Source organism: Peromyscus eremicus, chromosome X, assembly GCF_949786415.1.
Source record: "Peromyscus eremicus chromosome X, PerEre_H2_v1, whole genome shotgun sequence".
NCBI lineage: Eukaryota > Metazoa > Chordata > Mammalia > Rodentia > Cricetidae > Peromyscus > Peromyscus eremicus.
In genome coordinates this window covers 55,463,413-55,490,318 of record NC_081439.1, presented here as the reverse complement: position 1 = coordinate 55,490,318, position 26,906 = coordinate 55,463,413, and the positions used below count along the sequence as shown (strand labels likewise).

The 26,906-nt window shown below is 38.8% G+C and overlaps 1 protein-coding gene across 1 annotated transcript in view; it reads left to right on the top strand.

Annotated features, from left to right (window-relative positions):
* Tex11 (testis expressed 11) overlaps positions 1 to 26,906 on the top strand; it is a 277,802-nt gene that overhangs the window by 241,185 nt on the left and 9,711 nt on the right. Inside the window, exons 25-27 of the mRNA XM_059251477.1 lie at positions 10,900 to 11,049; positions 12,709 to 12,817; positions 13,810 to 13,930. Of these exons, the coding sequence (XP_059107460.1) occupies positions 10,900 to 11,049; positions 12,709 to 12,817; positions 13,810 to 13,930 (380 nt within the window). The remainder of the gene's footprint in view (positions 1 to 10,899; positions 11,050 to 12,708; positions 12,818 to 13,809; positions 13,931 to 26,906) is intronic.

Below are 26,906 nucleotides of genomic sequence, written 5' to 3'. Positions count from 1 at the left end.
GTCAATATGGGAAAGACATTAACCTTGACCCCTTCTTCACACTATATATAAACATTGACCTAAGATAGGCTGAGCACATTGGCACGGTCTGTAACCATGGCTACTCAGGAGGCTAAGGCAGGACTGTTTAAGACCAGGAGTTCAGGGCCATCTTGGTCAATATGGTAAGATCACATCTCAAAAAAAATGATGTATCATAGTGTAAAACAATAAGATTTGTAAGAAAAATCATAGAGGAATATCTGTATTACCGAGAGAATGCAAAGAATTATCAACTTTATATGAAAATAACGATAAAATACACCTTGCTACAATTAAGAACTTCAGGTTGATAAAAGCTACCACTGAGAAAAGTACAAACCACAAATAGGAAGAAGACAGCAAACAAGTTTGACAAATGCCAGACTATGTAAAAAAAAAAAAAATACTCCTACAACTCAACAAGACAACCAAATACAAAATAGGCATGAGAATTACATGGGAACATCACAAAAGAAAATATCCAAATAGTTCAATACTTAATATTATTATTCATCAAGGAGATATAAATTAGAAGTAAAATGTGATGCTAACCTGTATTAATTACCTTCTGTTGTGATGAAATGTCATGACCAAAAGAAACTTAGAGGAGAAAAGGATGTATTGGGGCTTACAGTTTCTTTCTTTCTTTTTTTTTGGGGGGGGGGGTTTGTTGTTGTTGTTGTTTTCGAGACAGGGTTTCTATGTGTAGTTTTGGTGCCTGTCCTAGATCTCGCTCTGTAGACCAGGCTGGCCTCGAACTCACAGAGATCCGCCTGGCTCTGCCTCCTGAGTGCTGGGATTAAAGGCGTGCGCCACCACCGCCCAGCTGGGGCTTACAGTTTCAAAGAGATACTGTCCATAGTGGTGGAGAGGGCATGGAAGCAGGTAGAGAATTCCTGTTGGCAGAAGTGGGAAGCTGTCTGATTATATTTTCATCCTCATACAAGAAGCAGAGAGAAAGAACAGGAAATAGGGCAAGACCATAAATCCTCAAAGCCTGTCTCCAATGATATACTTTCTCCACAAGGATCCATCTTCTAAAGGCTCCATGAACTTCCGAATAGTACCACCAACTAGGGATTAAGTGTTCAAATCCATGAGCCCATGGGAGACTCCTTTTTTTTTGGAGGAGTGTTGTTTCCTTTTTATCAAGACAGGGTTTTTTTCCATTATAGGGTCTCTCTGTGTAGCCCTGACTGTCCTGGAGCTCACTTTATAGACCAGGCTGGCCTCAAACTCACAGAGATCTACCTGCCTCTGCATCCTAAGTGCTGGAATTCAAGGTGTGTGTGCCACCATCACCTCACACTGCAAACACATTGAAGTGCCTAAGATCAAAATACCAACTGTTGGGCTGGCAAGATGGTTCCATGGGTAAAAGCACTTGCTGTACAACCGTGCAAATTTGGTTACCTGAATTCAATCGCTAGGACCTATGGAAAGGTAGAGAACCAACTGCACAAATTTGTCCTCTGATCTCCACATGCACAACAAGGCATGCATGCCCCACCCCTCTGATAATAAAGTTTAAAAGTTCTTTTTAAATACCAACTGTTAATAAGGATGGGGAGCAACTAAACAATCTGAGGCACTGCTGGGAGGTATGCAATTGGTTAAATCACTTTGGAAAACTGTTCAGTGGTATCTATTAAAACCTGACACACACACATCTTAGCAGTGACCTTGCAATCTCACCCATAAGCATATATTCAAGTGGAATAAATGTATCTATTCACTAAAATATGCACAAGAATCTTCACACTATTTCTGTTCCTAAGAGCTAAAAATCTGAAACAACTATGTCAACAGAAGGATAGATTAAAAAATGGAATCATTTTTGTATAATGGAATACTGCAAAGCAACAAAAGGAAATAGTCTCTAGTCCATGTGAAAATATAGATGAAAATTACAGGTATTATCATGAGGGAAAGAAATCAAGCACAATAGGATATACTGAATTCAATTTGAAAAACAAATGTCGGGGGCTAGAAAGATGGCTTAGCAGTCAGGAATACTTGCTGATTTTCAAAGGGTACAAATTCAGTTCCTGACATCCACAATGGCAGTTCATAGTCACCTGTAAATCCAGTACCAAGAGATCCGGTGACCTTTTCTGGCCTCTGCAAATGCCCCACACATGTGGCATACACTCCCACAGGCATACACTCATACAAATAAACTGTTTTTAATTTTTAATTTTTCTTTGAAAAATGAATGTATTGGGATATAACTCATGCCATAGAATTTACCAATAAAACGTATAATTCAATAGATTTTACTGTATTCAGATATGTGCAACCATAGTAAGGAAACATTTCATTACATCATGAAGAAACTTTGAACCTTTCATTAACCCTTGCATTTCATGAACGACTAATTTATGTTCTGTTCAAACAGATTTGCATATTCTGAATGTTTCATATAGATGGAGTCATATAATATGTATGGTTTGTGACTAGCTTATTTAATATACACTATTTCATATTTTCAAAGATAACCCGTGTTGTCCCAAGTATCAGCACTTCATTACTTTCACAGTCAAATATTCCATTGTACAAATACACTATATTATTTATCTATTGATCAATTGATAGGCATTTGGCTTGGTTATATCTTAGGGTATTATGAGCAATGCTGCTATAAACATTTTATTTAGAAGTTTTTGTCTGACATATTTTTACTTTTTTGGGGGTATGTACCTAGAAGTGGAATTGCTAGTCATATGATAACTATACCTAGTCATTTGAGAACCTGCCAAGATATTTTCCAAAAGCATTTACAGTTTCACATCCCCATTAGCAGTATATAAAGCTTCAGATTTCTTTACCTCCTTAACAATGCTTTTTTTTAATTTCAGTCATTCTAGTGAGTGTACAATGGTAGGTTATGGAGGATTTTTCTGATGACTACTTTTCCTCATGACAAATGATGTGCATTTTTTCCCAGTGGCTATTGTTTACTATATAATTTGTCTCGTAATTCTGGAGGCTGGGGAGTCCAAAATCAGTGGAAGTATCTATGAGAGCATAACATGGCAAAAGGTGAAAGGGTAAGCTAGTATGAAACAGGAAAAAAACAAGAAGGTTAGCCTCACTTTATAAGAACCTATAAACACAGTACATAATCTAATCCCTTCAGACTGAAATTCATCGAGTCCTATGAAAATAGGCTTGATCCATTTTGAGTTAATTTTTGGATGTGGTGTCAGGTACAAGTCCAATTTCATTCTTTTTCATGTAATTGTCTACTTCTTACACAACTTTTTGTTTCAAAGACTAGTCATTCCCTGTGGACAGTCTTTTCTCACATGTGAAAAATTAGTTTGCCATATATACATGCCTGTATTTCTGGATTATCATTTAGATCTCATTGATGTATACATCTGTCCTTATAGCAGTACCATAATATCCATCTTTTCATTCCTTTGTAGTAAACTTTGAAATCAGAAAATTTTAGCCACTCAATTTTGATATTTTTTCAAGATTATTTTGATTATTCTGTGTCAGTTGACTTTTCATATAAATTTTTGAAACAATTTGTCAGTTTCTTGAGGAAAAATATCCCTATCTGGGATTCTAATAAGATTGTATGAAGTCTGCAGATCATTTGCAAAAGTATTGCCATCTTTTTTTTTTTTTTTTTCGGTTTTTCGAGACAGGGTTTCTCGAGACAGGGTTTCTCTGTGTAGCTTTGCGCCTTTCCTGGAACTCACAGAGATCCCAGGCTGGCCTCAAACTCACAGAGATCTGCCTGGCTCTGCCTCCCAAGTGCTGGGATTAAAGGCATGCACCACCACCGCCCAGCAAGTATTGCCATCTTAACAGTGTTAAATCTTCTAATTCATGAACATGGGACACTTTTCCATTTCATTATATCTTTATTTCAATGGTATTTGTGTGTAAGACATATATCAACACAGTATTCACTAAATCAAATCAGGGTTAATTAACATTTCCATCACCTTATTACTTTGTTTAAAGACTACAGACTCTTCTCTTCTGGCTATTAACAAATGATATATAGGATATTATTAACTTTAGTTACCTCACTATGCCACTGAATGCCAGAACTTGCTACTTATCTAACTGTACTTATCTAACTGTATTTGAGAGGAACATTTTGATAACCTTTTCATATAGTTGTAGATATAATTTTTCACACTGTACTAAAATTCAATTGATAGTTATTTGAACTGACTTTGATGAGGAATCTAAAACAATACCATTCAATTTTCATGCAGTTATACTAAAATCTACTGTCTAGTACTATGAATGGACTTTTTACTAATAATTTTATCAATGTAATACCATATGTTGTCATTTGGAAAATGTTAATTCCCTAATTATGAAAATTGTCCAAACATTGGCACATGAATTTGTACAATAAAATAGTTACATTTGTTATATATTAAAATTTTAGCAAATGATACTGGTTTTTGTTAATATAATCTCAGGAAAATATTTAAATGTTCTTTGGTAAGCTATGATGATTAAAACAGTGTTTTAATATTCTAACATTTGGGCTGGAGAGATGGCTCAGACGTTAAGACACCTGGCTGCTCCTCCAGAGGTCCCAAATTTGATTCCCAACACCACATGGAAGTTCACAACCATTTGTAACTGCAGTTCCAGGGGATCCAATGTCTTTGTCTGGCCTCCACAGCCACCAGGCACATATATAGTACATAGACATACATGCAGACAAAACACCTATGAACATGAAATAAAAATAAATGAATCTAAAAAATTTTTTAATTCAAACATTTGCTTGAAATCTCAAGTTTTAACATTGGCAAAAATAATGCCACTGTTCTTAAAGTAACAGCTTTCTTTTGTTAATTTTGGCTAAAATGTTTAGCCAGATACCTAAATTTGAATGCCTGTGCTTTATTATTTTTTCTTTAAAGTAAAAATATACTTGAAAAATAAAACACTAATTTTAATGATTAAAAAATAATTTAAGCCTTCAGAGGTATACATAAGAACCAAAGAAGACAAGAAAAGATCATCTAACTTTGTCACTGGCTCACTAACAGTCCTAAGATCAAGTTAGAGAACTTGATGGTAATATGGTGCTGGTTGGTCAGCGGAAAAGTCACAGGCCATGGAAGAACCCAATGTTAGTTTTTAGAGCTTTATTAGGAGGGAAAATGGGTGTGGGGAAGGGGACCAGGCCTGGTGAGAGAGAAAGATAGGGGAGGGAGGGGAGAAGAACAGAGAACAGAAAGGAAATAGAAAGAGAGGGGTGGGGTCTGCATCTGGCTTTTTAAGGAAGAGACTGCATGACCACATGGCAGTATGCCCACTGATGATGTAAGATGTTAGACACAGGATCCTGAGCTGTGCATGTACAGAATCCTAATATTTTAGACTTTTTGCTTATTATAAAAAAGCGGGCCGGGCGGTGGTGGCGCACTCCTTTAATCCCAGCACTCGGGAGGCAGAGGCAGGTGGATCTCTGTGAGTTCGAGGCCAGCCTGGGCTACCAAGTGAGTCCCAGGAAAGGCGCAAAGCTACACAGAGAAACCCTGTCTCTAAAAACAAAAACAAAACAAAAAAAAAGCGAGTGAATAGAAATAGGGGTGTCGTTTCTCCTGGGGAAAACTGCTTCCAGCTGACTTGGTGGGCATCGGTTGGCTCTTAGGGGGAATAGGCAAGGGGGGGGGGGTCTTCCGAGGCAGACAGGTGTTCTGGGATGATGCGCTGTCCTGCTGCCCTGGAGCCGTCTATCCGTCTTGGCGTGGCACTCTGGCAGCTTTTGTGTCTGACAGGATGCTGGTGAGACAGGAAAAGCCTGAAGTAGATCTGACCTGTCCAGATGGATTTAAGCTGGTTTCTGGAGCTTGGGAAAAATGTTGAACATGTTAAGAAGCAGACATGAGAAGATTAGTGACCATTTGTGGTGTTCAGTACTCTGCTTATATTAGTTAGTGTTAATGGGAGAGACAGAGAGATTGGAACATGTTTTTAAGCTTTATCAGAGACAGATTATTTTAAGGCACCTGTTTCCTTTACTAGTTTAGCATCCAGGAGACACAGGTGATCAATTGTTGAAAGCATTTAACAGTAATAGATGGTTGTATTAAAGTCTGTTTTTGTAGAGCCCAGATGCTTTTGGGTCTGAGGGTGTAAATACCTTTTAGCTGTTACAGTTTCTTACTTGATGATCTCTGTGGTGGTCCTGTACCATTGGCTGAGCAGTGAGTTAGAAGAAGGAACAGGGAAGAAAGAAACTTGTGGTGCATGAGAACTTATTTCTTTGGAATTAGGGACAAGGCAGAGATCAGGGCCCTGTGTGTGTGCACAAGGATGAGAAGCACTTCTGACAGGTCTGGAGTGAGGCACATGGAGGGAGCAATGAAATGAAAGCTCCTACCTTAGCTGGAAATCTTTTCCCATTAAGTAACCCTGAAAGTACAATTAAGTCTGGTGAGGTGGGTAAGGCTGTCCTCCCTACCCCAACAATAGGGAAACAAAGAGAGGTGAGACCCTAAAACTCCCATGACCAGGTCAGTGGCTCTGGTGTCCAGAAGGAAAGACACGGATCGCTTCCATGCTGCGTTCTGGGTTCCCTGTGAACGAGCCTGTGGCCAAGCCTAGCTCTGCTGGGGGTTTTAGCTTGATGTTCCCATGCCATCTTGGTGCCTGGTTGTCTTTCTAGGTGGCACTTTGAACAAGGCTCAGTTAAGGGCCTGGCCTGGCAGGGCATGCACTAACCCGAGTGGCCTTTTTTTCCCTCACTTAAAACAGGGACCCAACAGCTTTCGGGAGACAGCGAGTGCCAGCACTTGGCAATTTTGTTCTCGGGCTTTCTCAGGCTTTTTATCTCTTCCCTGGTACACCTTGAATGCCACAGATGACACTTTCGCCTGTGGGGTCAGGAGCCTTGCTCTCCATATACTTAAGTTCTAGTACCATGTCAGGGAGGTCTGAGGGACAAAAGATGGATTTTACTCCCTGTCTTAAATTTTTTTTTTTTTTTTTTGATGTTTGCTGGCTTGAGGACAGCTTTTGGAAGATCTGCCAGGAGGCAGGCTATAAACTGATCTCTGGCTAAAGATCCATCCTTATTACTGTGATCCCTATGTGGGTCCTGATTGTAAACTTATTTGTATGGCTCCTAGCCTGCTTCCAGACCCGTCTGTGCCTTTCATGGCAGCTTGAGAATGAGGGGAGGAGTTAAGGTGAGTTAGGGTGAGAGTCAGCAGAAGCAGCCCACACAACACTAGAGAGCCCACTCACTTCAGGAATTAAGGTGAGGTGGGTTAAAGCCCGCCCACTGCCCGAGAGCGGAAAGCGGAAGTCAGATAGACAGAAGTGATTGCATGTGGCAGGGGGAGGGAGAAGGATTCAGAGCTTTAGTAGGAAGCTTGGGGATAAAATAACTCTTTTCATTTGCCCGTTAGCTCGAAGAAGTTCCCGTGAAGCCGTTATGCAGCCAAATTTACTGGTATCTGCCCTTATGTCCCATGGCTGCAGCTGAGAGAGAAAAATAAAAAGTTAAAATAACAAACCAGGATCCTAGGTTCCTATCTCAGGCATCCCTGAGGTAGAGGAAGATCTATGAATCAGCACAGGTTACCCAAACCATCATCATGGTATGAGTAAGGGCTGGGAATGTATGAAGCACGTGGACCACCCCGTGGTCTGACAGCATCCTATACTTCATCAAGACCACCCGGGAGGTCCAGCTCAAGGAATATAGGTCAGGCTGCAGCCGCGGACATGTATGGTGGAGACAGTGGTGAGACACAGCAGTTGTGAGACATGGTGGCAGCAGGACAAGGCTGCAGCATGGTCATTCAATCCCTGCCTTAAAAAGCCAGATGCAGACCCCCATCTCTCTCTCTGCACTCTCTTCCTGTGTTTCCTCTCTCTGTTCCCGCTCTGCTCCCTCCCCCAGGCCTGGCTCTCTTTCTCCCCTTTTCCCTCCCAATAAAGCTCTAAAAACTAACTTTGGGTTCTGCCATGGCCTGACTTTTCCGCCAACCCACCAGCGCCGTTTTACCATCAGCTACAAAGATGTTTGGTATAAAGGCTTGGACTGAGTATGTTGTAGAATGGACTGCAAAGGCCCCGCATAGCTTCTTTATTGAATAGTCTTATTCTGGCCCTCACTCCATTGTTGCTAGCAAGTGTTGTACTGTCCTGGAAAGGGTGATTGAAGCCAGGTGATTGAAGGCCAGGAAGGAGTAAAAGAAAAAAAAACATAAAAAGTAAAAGAAAATGTTGAAAAAGTAGAACAACTGAAAATGATTGAAGAAATGAGCATTCTCTGCAACTAGAGAAAACTCATTTGGAAAATTATGCAGAATTGGAAGAACCCACTAAAGTTTCTTTAAATTTAATGATAGTAATATTTAGGAGATAACATATAACTGTGAGAGAATCATTTTCCAACTTCAGTACTGGTAATAACAGGTATAGAAGTTTGTTGAGTATCTATGGCTGTGATTTTAAATTACAATTTATTTTACAGGTTGAAATCTGAAAATCCAAATCACAAAATTCTCCAAAATCCAAACATTTTAGGATAGGCATTAATTCCACAAGTGGAAAATTCCACATTTGACCTCATATGACCAGTCACAGTCAAAACAAAAGTCTACTGAAAATATTATATAAGCTGGGTACATTGGTACACACCTATAATTCCAGTACTCAAGAGGTGGAGGAGAACAGAGGACCATGAATTCAAGGCCAACCTTGGCTACATAGCCAAAGCCCTATCTAAAAAGTGAGGAGAAAGCCTGAAAAATGGCTGGATAGGTAAAGGGGCTTGCTGTCAATCCTGATAACCTGAGTTTGATTCCCCAAGACCCATATGGTACAACTCCTACAAGTTGTCCTCTTAATTCCACATGCCCACAGTGCCTATGCACATACATACACATACAAATAAATAGAAGGAAAAGGAAGAAAGGAGAGATAAAGGAGGGAGAAGGATAGAGAAGACATACAAAATTACCTTCATGCTCTGCATAGACATATAACAGAACAAATGAATTTTGTCTTTAGATTTTGTCTAATTCTCAATATATCTTATAGGTATGCAAGTATTCAAAATCTAGAAAACTCCTGAAATACTTCTGCTCCTAAGCATTTTCAGAAAGGGAGCACTCTGTTGTGTAGCAGTTTCCTCCATGATTAAAACTTCTTATCTTAGAAGGAAGTTCATTAAAACCCAGGATATAAAAGGGAATGCATCAATGGGATATTTTAAGACAGGATGTATATTCAAAGGCAAGTAAGACACCAGGATATCCTAAGGGAAGCTCATTAAGACACAGGATGTTTGTAGGGAGGTAAAACACCAGGATGTTCTAGGGGAAAGTAAAACATCCCTGCTGTAGGGAAACTCCTTAAACTCAGGAAGTAAACAACTCAATGGCTTCAGGAAGTCCTTGAAACTGACCAGATGCACTAGGTCCTTTCCTCCCCAGGCATATTTAAGTAGGAAGAACTTTTGAGAGACACTCTCCAGCAGAGCTACCTGGAAGAAGCAGAGACCAGCAAGCTGCCTAGAAGAGGCTCAAAACAACTGAGCTACCTCAAAAGGACACTCTGCAGCCTGTTGAGATGCTTGTAGCTTGTGCAATGCACTCCAGATTTCCTGCTTTTATGAGCTGTCACTCATGCTAGGGTGGGCTTTTGGTGATGCAGCTGTCTTTGAGTCATTTCTGCTCCCATAAGTAACCCCTCAGTGATATTCCTGCAAGTGATACCAATAAAATTCTTTGGTTCACCTAGTTGTCTTTTGTAGTATGCTTACTTTGGTCTATCTTCAAGTACCCTATCTGGCATGAGTAGATGTTTTCTCACATCTCCCTAGGAATTGTGTCACATAATAATTAATCCAGCATTTTATTCATGACTGATTTAGCCATTTGTTATTATGCAGCGTATGTACTGAAGTGAGAACATTCCATGCACAAAAAGTTGACTTTAGATTATGAACTCTAGCTGGACATGATGGCACATACTGTAATCCAAGCTGATGCAGGACTGAGAGTTTTAGGCCAACCTGGGCTATATAAGGAGACTCTATCTCAAACAAACCAAAACACAACACAACAAATCATTCTGAACTCTATTCAAATTGTGGTTTAAAGTGGGGAGTAGGGTATAGAAACCCATCCATCTGTTATTGACGTTTAGAGACACTTCATTCTGTTTATTGTACTTATTCTATACCTTAAAACATTTTTAACAGGGTCTTTCACTGTAGTTCAGGCTGGGTTTCAACTCTCAAGTCTCCTGCCCTCAGCATTCCAGGTGCCAAGATTACAAATGTGTAGCACCATACCATGCACTACCATATCCTGCTACTGCACCCAGCTGCCTCAAATATTTATTCAATAGAAGGCAAATAAAACTGTCTCACAAAGTATGGTATATGCCATCTGAAATAAGATTCTTTCCATGATGAAAGCCAAGATATACTATTGACTTAGTGAATGAAACAAATTTGGAAACTCTTTTGCTCAAAATAAAACCAGTTAGTTCATGCAGAATTGTATTTTCTGTTTAATTCAGCCATGACAGTGAGCATGGATAAAAGTTCAAGCTCAAAGGAGACAAGTATATTAATAAGAATCTTATCAATAACAGCAGAACGTTTTCAGTCTAGTTACAAGCATCACAAGGGAACTTTCAGAATATGTAAGGAATGCTAGTAAATGCATTACAGGGTAGTGAACATAGTGATGTGCTTATAGATATTAAAATGTTGAAAGTCTATTGATAGAGACTCGTATGACCTTCCAATTGTAAGTGAAATGATTTTTTCCTTGTGGGAAAACCTGTCCAGTTAGGTTAGACCAAGAGAGAGTACTAATGTGCAGTAACAGAAAATGTTAAACTTGGCCTTTTCTGTAGGAGACTTTTCAGGTGATGACTGTGGAGCAATGCTTCTGTTGTATGAGTTTGAAATTAAAACCAAAACAAATGATCCATCACTGTACAGCTTCCTGGATTCAGTATGGGAAATGCCTGATATAGAAAGCAGGACACTTGAAACAATGGCATGTAAGTGCTTTATTGATGCTTGTGTAAGGCCAGTGCCATTTAGAGCCTACTGTTTTCTCTCTTCTAACACTGAGATGGGAAATGAGTTTTTCTAATGCTACATTGTTTCTCCCTCTCTGGTGGCATTCTTAAACTATTTTGAACTATAATTATTTATACATTTATCTTTTTTTACTCTATAAGATTATAATGTCATTAAGGTCATGAGCAATAGTTACATATATGTATTGTACTGATAAATCTTAGTGGAGAACATTGCTCATAATAGGTGCTCGAATGTATTCTATATGTGGAATTTAATTATGTAACTACATGATAGGGGAAGCTCAAACCTTGGAAAGTTAGCTTTATTTAGGTAGCTAGAAATGATAAATAGCTGCTTTGAAGATCAAAGATGACTCAACCTTACTAATTTGCTAAAATGTATAGAGAAATTTGGGAATATTTTGATACAGTATTTATATTAGTGTGTGTGTGTGTGTGTGTGTGTGTGTGTGTGTGTGTGTGTGTGTGTATGGACATATATGAAAGTCAGAGGAAAACTTGCAGTTCTCTTTGTAGCAATATGGGCCCCAGGATTTCAGATCATCAGACTTGATGGCAAGTCCTTTTTTTTTACCCATGGAGCCATCTTACTCCCCTAGAATTTTAGAAATATTTTAATGCAACTGTTGTTTTCAAATTCTAGTTGAGCTATAGTGTAGGACTTGTGGGGCTCAAAGCTGTCTGGGGAGTATACTCAGGAAATGCCCTGATTATCTCCCCTTTGCCTGTTATTCTCCTCAAGAGCACGAGCATGATTAGTAAAGGTATTAGGTAGCATCCAGTACACTCTAGTTGCCTTGGATTTTCTAGAGCCATGAGACCAATGAGGCATACTTGATGACTACCGCTCCTCATGTAATGGAACTGCTCTATAGGCTTGTTGAATGCATCTGGAAGTCTTAGGGACAGTTATCTCCAATACAGTAATGCCAAAGGCATCCTGTTTTTTAGCATCTGGCAACAATAACAAAGCAATATAATGTAGTGTTTTCTGGCTTTGACTAGCAGCGTTTTATTGATCTGCTTCTATTTCTTTCTTAGCTTGCCTTCCGTTCACTGTGGTTCATAAGATAGTTGCATCACCTGAGGGCTCTGTGCATGGTTACAGAACCGTAACTCTTTGTTGAAGAAAGAATATAACCAGAAGCTGGGTGGTGGTAGTACACGCCTTTAATCCCTACAATGGCATGGTGTGGGCGGGGGTTGGGGGGGTTGGGGGAGTTGGGGTGGGGGGTGGGGAATGAGGTCTCTGAGTCCGAGGCCAGCCTGGTCTACAGAGCGAGTTCCAGGATAGCCAAGGCTACACAGAGAAACTCTGTCAAAAAAAAAAGAAAGAAAAGAAAAAAAGAAAACCTGAAAGTCCTACTATAGTATTGTGCCTGAAAATGAGAGATTCTCTCTGAAAGCATCTGTAGAGTCATAATTTTATAAAATTTGGGGTGTGTGTGTGTGTGTGTGTGTGTGTGTGTGTGTTAAAGAGAAAGAGACAAAGAGACAAAGACAGAGAGACAGAGAGAGTCTTGTTCCATTAGAGAGTGTAAGCAGTAGTCCTGCAGGAAAACTGTGATGAATAAGAGTATGATGGTGTTTATAACCTTTCCCTCCCTCCTATAGTACTAGCTATGGATAAGCCTGCACACTATCCTACTGTTGCACGGAAGGCCTTGAAAAAACTTTTATTGATCCACAAAAAGAAAGAGCCAATTGATGTTTTGAAATACAGGTAAGTAAATGTAATTTGACACCTACATCAGCCGGTGTCCCGTAAGTCACCCACCATAATCAACTGGACCAACACGGAAGATGATAGGGAAACTAACTGGTGAACTGCTCTGTAGTGAGAATTGTGTTAGACACCGGGGAGTATTAAGGAAGATCAAGGAATCTGCTGGTCCCAGGGGAGGAAAAAAAGGGGTGTGTTTTGATTTTCTTTGTCTAGTCATAAAATAAAATAATTCTATGTATCTTCCTTCCTTCATGTCATTTACTAAATACCCCAAATGAACAGAAATTAGTTGCCACTGCTCATCTTCAACATTTTTCTTTATTTTCTTGTTTTTTTTTTCTAATGCTTATCTTTAAGTATCAATATTAGGTGGTATGTGGGTTTTTTTTCTGGAAAAGTTCATTACAGTCTTTCTGTTCTGAGAAGTGAAATTTCTATTTTTTTCCAGTTTAAATCCCATGTCCTTTGTCCACTTAAAGAGGTAGCATGATCCTTTAAATGCCCCTAAGTTGAATCAGCTCATAAAATATGACAGTGGACTAATTTGGCCAGCAAAATGGCACAGCAGATAAAGGTACCTGGTTTGAAATCTGAAGAGCTGAGTTCAGTCTCCAGGACCTACATAGTGGAAGGAGAGAACCAACTCTGGAGAGTTATCCCCTGACCTTCATACAAGGGAGCCCATACACACACACACACACACACACACACACACACACACACACACACACACAAATATGCTAAACAATTCCTTCATGAGGGAAATGCTTTTGTCTAAAAAGACAGCCACAGGCATGATCAAAGGAAGGACTGATTGACCCCTTCACACCTTCAAAAATCTGTTTTCCAAGGTTAGAAGCAAGCGAAAATGGAGGAAAGCAGGAATGTTGTGAAGCTCTTATGTGGATGAGAGTCAGATTTGACTTCTTAGCCCTGGGGCCATTGATTTCTTTCCTTATGGGATGACTTTTTCTCTTTTTGTTTTACAGTGAATGCATGCGCAACTTGATTGACCTTTTGGTGTCAGATGGAGTATCAAACATAGTTCTGTATTCTCTGAAAGAAATTTGGGGCCATTTAAAAAGTGCTCTGAGTCTCATTAGCCAAACTGTAAGTCAAAGAGCAATATTAAACTTTGAGCTGATTTTAAGGAACCAAAATGTCTTGTATATTAGAATTCATATAGAATGATGCTTTCTAATATGAGTTTTATGGTAAATTCACATTACAATGCAGATATCCACTACAAAGTATCTCTGTGTTTATGAAATATAGTTAATGGTAGGAATTTTCTAGTACAAGTTTACTAAGGATTAGGTCAGAATAGCAAGACAACCAGGCATCTTGAATTGTTTTGTATTTTGGAGCCTGATATAATTCTTTCCCCTATGATTATATTAATTTTGTAAAAAGGCTTATTATTATTCCACCATTTCTCAGAGGCAGGTGATAAAGTAGAAGGAACAAAGATCTGTATTTTGGTCCCATTCAATTTTTTTTTCTTTTCAGTGAAGATTTCTTTGGTTCCTGTGAGGTTCATCTATGCTCTCACATTACTAGTATTTCATTTGTTTGTATTTGTTTATTTTTTGCCTGCTCATGGGACCCTTTTCCTCCTACTGAGTTGCCTCATCCAGCCCTAATGTGAGGGGTTGTGCCTGGTCTTATTGCATCTTGTTATGCTGTATTTGTTGGATATTCCTGGGAGGCCTGCTCTTTTCTGAAGGGAAACGGAGGAGCAATAGATCTGGGGGAGAGGGGAGGTAGGGGCTGGGAAGAGGGGAGGCTGTGGTTGGGATGTATTATATGAGAGAAAAATAAAGAAAAAAGAAAATCTAATTTCATTGAAAAACTTTAACCTAAAATTACAAAGATGAAATTCTGGTAATGTGATAGCATAGAAGACCCTCAAAGGCCTTTCTATACCAATATCTGCAAATCACAATGTAGTACAGGAGGAAGCCAGTCTGGTGCCAACTGTCAGTGACTGAAGAGACCTAGAATTCTCCCGGAGTGGTTGAATTCTGACCTCTATGAACTTAAGTGTTAAAAAAACTTCAGCACTCAACAGTTCGGATTTCTAAGAAGAGGAAAACTACCCACTTCTAAGCCAGGAGCTTCATCTAGACCTTCAACTCTGTCTTCTATATACAAATTAAAAAGTAGACTTACTGTAACTCCACACTGACTATTATCAATCTGCGTAGCCTCCGTGAGAGACTTCTCCCACAGCTTCTCTGAGGAACTTGGTTCACCACTTTTATTCCATCGCATTGCAGTTCCAATCCCTATCTCTCATCTCTTAGGGAGCTGGTGTTTTCTACTTCTCGGATGAGTTTCCAGCCCGTTATTGTCCATACCCTGCAACATGACCATATGCCTAGCTTTTTATACAGAGAGTAATTTAGTGACACTGTTAGCTCTTTATCTTGTATATATTGCTTTTTTTTTCTTTTTGATTGAATATGCTATGTATCTGCTTTGTTTCAAACGCTTGGGAGAAAAGTCTCCATTTATCATGTTTCATTATTTATGAAGCCAATAACTTTTATCAGCTACCTCCATACATTGACGAAATGCCTGTTCCACAAATACAAAACCTCTGCCTAATATATCGTGCTTTACACTTTGCATTCACGTTTTACTTTTACATCCATTATCTCAAATGATTCCCACACAGTGACTCCATAGCCAGTGCCACTATTATTTATCTTGGGTTTACAATTTTGAAGACATTTTTAAAATTCAAAAAATCAGGGTACTAATTTAGTTAAAATCGTTTGTGGTTGACGAATGGGAGTCAGAACTAGAACCCCGGTCTTCTGACCTTATGTCTTAGTTTGGACTGTTAGAACAAAATGTTATAGACTGAGTGTCTTATAATTTAGGTGGCAAGATGGCTCAAAGAGTGGAAGTTCTTGCCACATAAACGTGACGACCTGAGTTTACTCCTGAGAACCCGTGATAAAAAGAGAGCCGATTCCCGAATGTTGTCCTTGAACTTCCTATGCTTACTGTGCTGTGCGTGTGCTCCTCCTCAATGCGCATGCGTGCACACACATGTGCACTAATAATGAAGACATGTTTTTAAATAGAAATTTACTTTCCCCAGCCTTAGGGGCTGAGAAGGCCCTGAGATTAAGGCCCAAGTGCAGTCTCTGGTAAGAGCCTGCTCCCTTGTAGATGAGATCATTTCTTGCTGTAACCTCAGGTGGCAGAAAGGACAAGGGATCTCCTAGGATCTTTTATACTTGTACTAACTCTATTTCTGAGGAATGCCATGATTATCTAATCACTTCCTGATGACCCAAACTCCTAATATTGGCACTTGAAAGTTTAGGACTTTACCATGTGATTTGGGTGGTTATATACACATTCAGTCAATTGCCCCTTAATTACTGGACTCATTCTATGAGAACGTAAGTCTTTACCAGTTTTTGCTAGGAAATCTCAGGTCAAATGAGAAGCTTGGGCCTCTATTCAGAGCTAATGGCTCAGTTGGGAGGGGACCACATGTTAAGTAAGCAGTCCTGTGTACTCCAATAATAGGTTCATATTCTGGAGTCTTTTTAAAGAATTAGGTTGTTCTTAACTAAATTTTTATTTTGAAATAATTATACTTAAGAAAAATAACATTGCAATCTTTTATACCCTTTCCCCAGCTTTCCCCAATAGCACAACATCACAGTCACAAGTCGTGATGACACACACTCCTAATCCCAGCACACAGGACATGGAGGCATGGAAGTTAGGAATTGAAGGCCGTATTCTACTATGTAGAGAGTTTGAATCCAGCCTGTGCTACATATATACCTGCTGCAAAAAACCTGAAAAAGAAGAGACAAAATCACAACCAAAATGTTGGCATTATTTCAAGCAACACAGAGAACATCTCCATCAGCACAGAGATCTTTTTTGTTGCCCTTTTATGCCTCCCACTTCTCTCTCAGTCCCAGCTTTAAAAATAGCCAGCTACTAACAGATTGCCAATTTTTATAACTTTGTCATTCCAAGAATGTTATCTAAATGAAATCATATATATATATATATATATATATATATATATATATATATATATATATATGAGCTTTAGAATAGTACAATATATAACCTTCTGAAATTAGCTTTTTCAACTCGTCATAATTCTCTGGAGATTCATCAAGTTGTTATATGTCCTAACAGGATAAATCTTGTATGACTGCACTTATGTGAAGTACCAAGAGTGGTAAAATTGATAAATATGGAAAATAGAGTGGTGGTGGTTGCTAGGGACAGAGTCCATAGAATTTGAGTTTTTAGATTGAAGCAGTTCTGTAGGTGGTGGGTAGTAGCACTAGTAGCACAGCAGTGTGAATGTGAACTGTACACTCAAAAGTGTTTAGATAGTAGATTGTGTGCTGTATTTTACCACTGTTTTCCAAGCCATAGAAAAGTTCATTAGCAGATACTATAACATTTTGGTCATCTCAGAAATATCATGTGGTCTTTTTGTTGTTCGGTGTAAGATATTCTGAGTTCTTAGTTTAGTGGATATTTTCTACTGAAATGTCGACATTTTTATGTCATGTTGAGACCGTGCATCTCATTTAGCCTTCTGTTTTAGCTGGCTTTCCCTAACACCACTGTGCAGGGGAGGAAACTTGACCCTGGCACTTCCAAAGAAAAGCCTGGCACCAGCGCTCACACACATGCACACAAGTGTTACACACACACACACACACACACACACACACACACACACACACACATACAAAACATTTTTTCCACTTAGTCTCCATTGACACTTGAGGTAGAGGACTCTTTGTTACTGTGGGTCTCTTCACTAGAAAGAACATACTGTTCTTGGGGCTGTTTGTCTGCATGGTTTTGGTCTCTAGTATCAAGTCTGGGGATATATAAAACAAAAGAAAACCCAAGGGACTCACAACTATGCCAGCCCTTGGTTCCAAGGTCCCTAGCTAGTTGTCTTCTTTCCAAATTTCAGAGTCTTCTTTGGTTTGTTTTATGTATGTGTTCAGGAATTTAGCTGTACTTGCCAGGAAAAATGGAAATACATATATTTCTTCCACCTCATGGAAGGGATGTTTGCTAGTTAATTTTAAGACTATCCAGACACATAGATGATGATGAGGAAAAACTTACTATTAAAATATAACCCCAGTCTTCACAGCTGGCATTGAAGTCAGTAACCAGTGCCTGCTGTGTAGCCATGAAAGCTCTTTTTACAAACTTTAATGTATTACACTTTTATTATTTATTGTTGGGGTATGCATGAGCCACAGCATATGTGTGCCATGGTGTGTATGTGCCATGCTACATATAGAAGTCGGAGATTACTTACAGGAATCATTTCTCTCCTTCCACCATGTGGGACCCTGGGATCACACTCAGGTCATCAGGCTTGGCTGCAGGTAAATTCCTTTACCTCCTGAACCATCTCATCAGCCCCACACACTGAAAAGCAAACTCCCTAAAAAGGTAGTTCGTTGGGTTGTCTTTGTAAAAGAAAGGAATGTTGTTTCGTCTAGTACACACAGGGAAAGCTGGAAAGGAGGTTTCCTAGCATGTATCAATCACAAATAGCGTCTTAGTTGAGGTGGGACTTGTGTCCACCTCCCCTTCTCAGTGCTAGAACTTTTTCTAGTTTCAGCCTGTGCAGGTCCTTTGCATGCTGTCACAGTCTCGATGAGTGTTTATGTGTACCAGTTCTTTTGTGTCTGGAAGAAACTGCTTCCTTGGAGTCATTCACTGCCTCTGGTTCCTACAGTCTTTCCACCTCCCCTCCTGTGGGTCTCCATGTTAATTACCATCTACTGCAAGAAGAAGCTTCTCTGGTGAGAGTTGAGTGAAGCACTGATCTATGGGTGTGGCCAAATGTCATTAGGAGTCATTGTACATATTCCTGTTTCTTTAGCAGAATAATAATAAGTTTCCCCTAGGACCTTTCACCTATCTAGTCTCGGGTTGTTGGCCACTTTAATGTAACGTACGGATTCCGTCTCGTGGAGTGGGCCTTAAATCCAATCCAGAAGTAGTTGGCTACGCCCACAATGTTTGTGCTACTATTGCAGCAGTACATGTTGCAGGCAGGTCGGTGTTGTAGGTCACAGGTTTGTACATGGGTGATATTGATAATGACGTCCCTCTTTCAGTAGCATGCAGAACACCTTCCAGCATATGAATGCTAGTCAGTAGGAGTGAAGCTTCTAATTGGGCACCAGTTTGATTTCTCTTACGTTCGATGATACAAATAAATGATGTCTTCAGCAATAGGGCCTAATGATCAGGTTGTGGAGAAGTAACCAGTAGCCTTGGCAATAGCCCGTGATGTTTGTAGAGGTCTATAAGACCTCTTTGGCCAATGACTCAACAACATATAACCCATTCCTAGCACTAGAGGTTTTATTAGTGGCATAAGATGTCTAGTTGGGGCCTTGTCTACCTCATTATATGGTGAGTCCATTTAAATTCCTTTCATATATGTATATATTTTAGGAAGCTTCTATAGTAGTGGGTTTCCTTATGGCTTTTCAAAAAGGCCTTTAGTGTTAGTTGTCCCTCCCCATATTTCCTCCTTTATGCTGCCCTCCCATCCTCCTCCTCATTTAATACTTCTAGTTTACGCTTTATCTCTTTATGATACTATATTCTCTTTTCCTTCTCTTAGAGGATTCCCTCCTCTCCTCTGATGCCTTACTTGATACCTGACCTCTGGATATTCTGAATGAAACACACATCTCCAAAGCTTAAAAACTAACATCCACATAAAAGAGAAGACATGCATTATTTGTCTTTTGTGATCTTGGTTATGTCACTCAGGGTAATTGTTTCCAACTCCATCCATTTATCTGCAAATTTCATTTTTCTTAACAGGTAAATGATATTCCCTTGTATAAACATACCACATTATCATTATCCATTCATCACTTGATGGATATCTAAGCTGTTTCCAATTTCTGGCTGTTATGAATAGAGCAGCAATGAACATGGATGAGCAAGTATCTTTGTAGTCAGATGCAGAGTTTTGTGATATTGCCCAAGAGTGGTAATAGAGCTGGATCTTCTGATCAATTGACTTCCAGCTTTTGGGGGAATATCCACACTGGTTTCCATGTGACTGTACAAACTTGTACTCCCACCAGCAATGGATAAGTATTTCCTTTTTCTCACGTCCTCACAGCATTGCTGTCCTTTATTTTACTGATCTTGGCCACTCTGGCTGGGGTAAAACGAAATCTCAAAGTAGCTTTAATTTGCATTTCCCTGATAACTAAGGATGTTGAACATTTTTTAAGTATTTCTCAGTCATTTGTATTTTGCCTTTTGCGATCTCTCTGTTTAGTTCTGTACCACATTTTTAAATTGGGTGATTTGTTTTCTTGATGTTCATTTTTTCTAGATACTAACTCTTTATCAGTTATATAATTGATAAAGTTTTCCCCATTCTGTAAGCTTCTAGCTGCTAGAATGATGATGTCTTTTGCTTTACAGACACTTTTTAGCTTCATGAGGTCCTGTTTCTTTATTGTTGGTCTTAATATCTGTGCTACTGGGTCAAGTTCAGAATGGCCTTTCCTGTATCAATGAGTTCAAGCCTATTCTCTATATTCTTTTCTATCAGACGCAGAGTATCTAGTCTTATATTGAAGTCCTTGATCTGTTTGGAGTTGAGTTTTGTGCAGGGTGATAGATATGGATCTATTTTCATTCTTCTACATGCAGCCATCCAGTTTAACCAGCACCATTTGTTGAAGATGCTTATCTTTTCTTCAGTGTGTGTATTCAGCTTCTTTTTCAAAACCTAGGTGTCTGTTGCTGGGTGGAATTATGTCTAGATCTTCAATTATATGCCATTGATCAACATATCTGCTTTTATGTCAATGCCATGATGGTTTTATTACTATACCTTTTTTAAAACAACTTGAAATCTGGGGTGGTGATACCTCCAGGATTGTTTTAGCATTGGGGGGTTTATTGTGTTTCCATATGAAGTTAAATGTTTTTTCAATCTCCATGATGGATTGTATTGGAATTTTGATGGGGAGTGCATTGAATCTGTTACTACTTTTGGTAGGATGGCTGTTTTCAAAACATTACTCCTACCAAGCCATAAGCATGGGAGATCTTTCCATCCTCTGGTGTCTTTCTCAATGTCTTTCTTCAATGTCTTTATCTTGCTTGCTTAGAGTTATCCCAAGATATTTTTGAAGCTATTGTGAAAGGTACTGTTTCCCTGATTTCTTTTACAATCTGTTTGTCATTTGTATACAGGAGGGCTACTGATTTTTTTTTATCCAGCTACTTTGCTGAAAGTGTTTATCAGATGTAGAAGTTTCCTGGTGGAATTTTTGAGGTCACTTATGTATACTGTCATATCATCTGAAAATAAAGATACTTTAACTTGGGAGGGACTTGGAGGAGAGGAGGGAAGGGAAACTGTGGTTGGGATGTAAAAAAAAAAATAATAAATATATATATATAATATTTTAAAAATATACTTTAACTTCTTCCCTTCCTATTTGTATCCCCTTGATCTCCTGCAGTTGTCTTATTGCTCTAGCTAAGACTGCAAGTACTATATTGAATAGGTATGGAGAGAGTGGACAGCCTTGTCTTGTTCCCGATGTTAGTGGGAATGTTTTGAGTTTCTCTCCATATAGGTTGATGTTGGCTATGGGCTTACCATAAATTGCCTTTATTATACTGAGGTATGTCCCTTATACCTTAGTCTCTCTAGGATTTTTATCATAAAGAGATGTTGGATTTTGTCAAAAGCCTTTTCTGCATCTAATGTGGTTTTTGTCTTTCAGTCAGTTTATATGGTGGATTATGTTTATTGATTTACATGTGTTGAATCAAAGCCAATTTGATCATGGTGAATAATCTTTTATATGTTCTTGGATTCAGATTGCAAGTACTTTTTTAAGAAATTTAGAGTCTATGCTCATAAAGGGAAATTGATTTGTAATTTTTGTTGAGGAGTCTTTGTGTAGTTTTGGTATCAGAATAATAATGGCTTTGTAAAAAGAACTAGAAAATGCCTCTTCACTTAATAGCAACACTTGGGAGGCAGAGGCAGACAGACCTCTGTGAGTTCGAGGCCAGCCTGATCCACAAAGTGAGTTCCAGGACAGCCAGGGCTGCTGTTACACAGAGAAACCCTGTCTCAGAAAAAGAAAAAAGAAAAAGGAAGGAAGGAAGGAAGGAAGGAAGGAAGGAAGGAAGGAAGGAAGGAAGGGATTTTCCAGTTTGATGGATTACAGATTTTCTTTAAAGCATGTCCTTTATGGTTCTCTGAATTTTCTCAGTGTCTATTATAAAATCTCCAGCTCATCTCTAATTTTATTAATTTGGATCTTCTTTCTTTATTTTTGGTTAATTTCACTAAGGGTTTCTCAATTGTGTTGATTTTTCAAAGAACCAGCTCTTCATTTCATTGATTCTTTTTCTTGCTTTTGTATTGTTAGTTCTATTTTAACGATTTCAGCTCCGAGTTTGAGTATTTCTTCCTATCTCCTCTTTTTGGGAGGTATTATTTCTTCTTGTTTTTCTAGAGCTTTAAAGTGTGGCATTAAGTTATTGATATGAGATCTCTATGGGTTTTTTTTTTAATGTAGGCACTTAGTGCTATGAACTTGCCTCTTAGAACTGCCTTCATTGTTTTCCATAGGTTTGGGTATTGTGCTGGCTGGTTTTATGTCAACTTGACACAAGCTGGAGTTATCGGAGAGGAAGGAGCCTCAAGTGAGAAAATGTCTCCATAAGATCAGGCTGTAGAAAGCCTACAGAGCATTTTCTTAATTAGTGATTGTTGGAGGAAGGCCCAGCCTACGATGGATGGGGCCATCCCTGGGTGGGTAGTCCCAGTTCTATAAGAAAGCAGGCTGAGCAAGTTATGGGAAGCAAGCCAGTAAGCAGCACCCCTCCATGGCCTCTGCGTCAGCTCCTGCCTCCAGGATCCTGCCCTGTTTGAGTTCCTGTCCTGAGTTCCTTTGATAGTAGGCTACAATTTGGAAGTGTAATCTGAGTAAACCCTTTCCTCCTCAAGTTATTTTGGTTATGATGTTTAATCACAGCATTTGTAACCCCGACTAGGACAGGTGTGTTCTACTTTCATTTTCATTCAGTTCTAAAAAGTGTTTAATCTACTTCTTGATTTCTGTCTTGACCCAATTTTCATTCGGTAGTGAGTTCTTCTGCTTCCATGAGTCTGTACACTTTTTGTTGTTTCTATTGTTGATACCCAGATGGGATACAAGGTGTTATTGCAATATTTTATATCTGTTGAGAGTTGCCTTTTCCCCCTAATATGTGGTCAATTTTGGAGAAAGTTCCATGAATTTCTAAGAAGAAAGTATATTCTCTATTGTTTTCATGGAACGTCATTTGATTTATGATGTTATTTAACTCCAGTGTTTCCATGTTTAATTTTTGTCTGGGTCATCTGTCTACTGTCCAGAGTGGAGTATTGAGAACAGCAGCTATCACTGCATTAGGGTCAATACCTGATTGTTAACTGTGTTTCTTTTATGAACTTGGGTGCCCTCATGTTTGGTGCACAAATATTTAGAGTTGTTGTAGCCTTTAATTTTGGTGTGAAGTCTATTTTATCAGACATTAAAATAGCTACACCTGTTTGCTTCTTGGGTCCATTTGCTTATTTTCATCCTTGTACCCCCAGTCAGTGTCTGTCCTTGATGATGAGGTACATTTCTTGGATGCAGCAGATAGATGGATCCTATTCTCTAATCCAGTCTGCTAGTCTGTCTTTTTATTGGGAGATTGAGACCATTAATATTGAGAGTTATTAATGAACAGAATTTATTGAGTCCTATTATTTTGGTGTAGGTTTCTTGCTGTCTTTTGATTAACTGTGTTGGGATTATTTATTCCTAGTGTCCTCTTTGGGTGTAGTTAGCCTTCTCTTCAAACTTAAGTTTTCATTCTAGTGACTTCTGTAGAACAAGATTGGTAGACAGAAACTGCCTAAATTTGTTTTTTGTTTTGTTTTGTTTTGTTTTTACCATGAGATGTTTTTACTCTCTGTTGACTGTGATTGTTAGTTTTGTTTGGTAGAGTATTCTGGGCTGGCATCTGTGATTTGTCAGAGCTGGCAGAACATCCCTCCTAGCCCTTCTGACTTTCAGAGTTGACACTGACAAGTTGGGTGTTATTCTAATGGGCCTCCCTTTATATGTGAGTTGGTCTTTTCCCCTTGTGACTTTTCATATCTGGTCTTTGTTCTATACATTTAGTATTTTGAATGTTATGTGTCATGGGGAGTTTCTTCTCATCAATTTGGTGTTCTGGATGCCTCTTGAACCTTGATATGAATCTCTTTCCTTAGGTTTAGGAAATATTTTTCTATGATTTTGTTAAAAATATTTTCTGTGACTCTCACCTGGGTTTCTTTCCCTTGTTCTTTATTATGAAAAAGCTTGGTCTTTTCATAATGCCCCAGATTTCCTGGATGCCTTGTGCTTGGATGGTTTTATATTTAACATTTTCTTTGACTGAACTATCCATTTCTTCTACCTTGTCTTCAAGACCTGAAATTTGCTCTTCCATGTTTGTTAATCTGTTGGTGAGGCTTATCTCGGAGGCTTTTGTTTGGCATCCTGAGGTTTTTATTTTCAGTTTTATTTCAGTTTGCATTTTCTTTACTTATTCTATTTCTTTGTTAAATTCTACTTTCACACCTTAAATTATCGACATTATTTCATTCAACTGTTTGTGTTTTCATGGTCTCCATTAAGGCATTTATCCATATCCTTTTTAAGGTTCTTGAACATATTCATAATTGTTATTTTGAAGTCTTTGTCTTGTGCTTCAGCTAATTGCTTTCCTTGGCACCTATTACCATGGAGTTGTTAGCTTCTGAAGGAGGCATATTTTCTTGGATTTTCACGTTTATGGTTTTGTGCTGGGATCTAGGCATCTGGAGTTAACCATCTGAAGTGTTTCTTGGTGTGTGTAGTATATCTGGTTTCATCACTGAGTGGGTGTTCCATACTTCAGTTGCTGTTGCCCACTCTGAGTCTTAGTCAAATGCCCTAGCTGTGGAGTCCCTGAGTCCCAGTCTAGCACAGCCGCTGTGGGTCCCTGTTAGGGAATGGTTCTGTGGCTTGGCAGGAGTCACAAAGGAATAGAGATGTGCTAGAAGGAAAAGCTGAAGGGGGTAGCAGGAAAGAACTAGGGGACTCTGAGTCTTCACCAAGAGGCTGAGTCCCTAGGAGATGGATGTAGGCTTGGAGGAGCGAAAACCTGAATTTTCAGAATATTCCTTTATACACATTACATTAGCATCTGAGAAACTCACTTAGCAATAGTGTCTTCTCTCTTTTGATCATCTATTAGTTTGGATCTAAAAGACATGTAAATTTTCATTCTGTGACCAGGAGAATTAATAGTCTTTGAGGTTACCAAATTAAATCTCTGTCATTTTTTTAGATAGAGTCTCAGTATGTATTTCAAGCTAGTGTTAAATTTATGATCCTCCTACCTCAGCTCCTCAAGTGCTGGGATTATAGGTATGCACAACTACACGAAGTTGAGTTCACTATTTTGTCAATTGAGACATGGAAAGGTTAAATATCTTATACAAGGCATGCAAATATATAATGGAAAAAGCTGAGAATTGAACCTAGAAGTCTTCACAACACAATGGTCCTTGGGTTTCCCCTCATCTAATCTTATTTCTTCCTAGCCTCATATTTCCCTGGCATTGGAATTGAGGTTTCTGCAGGGCAGCTTTGAGTTAGACTTTGAAAGTCTGTTTTCTCCTTTGTTTCTGTAGTTTGATTCCTAGTTTCTCTTTGGCTCTGTCTTCTTCTGTTTTTCCTTTGTTCCCAAACACAAACTTTATGTATCACTTTCTTCCCACTACATCTCTAGAAACTCTTGTATTTCTAAATCCTTACCCTGAACCTCATCCAACTAAAAAACAAGATGTTCCCTTGCCCATACAGTCATCAACATTGTCTTGTTTATCAACCATCACTTCCTCTTCTCTCTACTATGTACTATTTACACAATACCTCCTGCTACTTCCTTTCGCTTCAAATCTATGTCTAAGAGCCAGGCATAGTGGCACACATCTGTAACCCTAGAAATGGAGAGGCTGAGGCAAGAAGACTATGAGTTTGAGATGAGCCTGGCTATATTGTAAGTTCAAGGACAGACTGAGATACATAAAGAGACCTTATCTCAATCCAAATGAAACGAATCTATGTCTTCTATCTCTTAATCACCAGTGTTGTCATGGACTAGAATTCCTAGGCTGACATTTTCCCTCCTTGATAATTTGTTATTTCTTGTTCTATGTGATTTTGCTGCTCATTTTGGCAGTTGTTCAACACCACAGATATTCCATACAAGTAGTTTACTATTTCATTGTTTCACAGTCATTGCTGACTCAAAGATCTTGTTTTGTTTTGTTACTTTTTAAGACAGGCTTTCATGTTGCTGTCCTCAAACTCATTGTATAGCTGAGGGTGATCTTGAATGCCTAATCCTCCTGCATCTACCTCCCAATTGCTATGATTACCAACATGTACCACTACATCTAGCTCAGTTTCTCTAAAACAGAATTTAAATCTTTTGTGATCTTGTATTGGAAAATGGATTCTTAGGTCTCCTATCATGAAATAAAATAAAAATAAACAATTAGTTTTGAGAAAAAATTAAACATTTTCCTATAAAGGACACCATTAAGGAAATAAAAAGGTAGCTGAAAGCACGGGAGTAAATGTTGGAGATAAGAGATTTGCATTGGGAATATATAAAGAAATCTTACAGCTCCATAAAGACAGCCACATTTTTCCAGTGGGCAAAGGATAGAAGTTGCCGTTTTTTCCAGAGAAGATATTCATATGACCAGTAAGCATATAAAAAGATGTTCAGCATAATTAGTTATCACAGATATACAAATATAAATGCAATAATAAAGTAATCTGTCACTTTTACACCTCATAAGGTGACGATACTCAAAAAGACAGGAAAAAAACAACTACTGACAAATAATTGGTACTCTTAACAGAGACTGTGATTATAAAGTGGTGCAGAGCTTTGAAAATCAGCCGGGCGG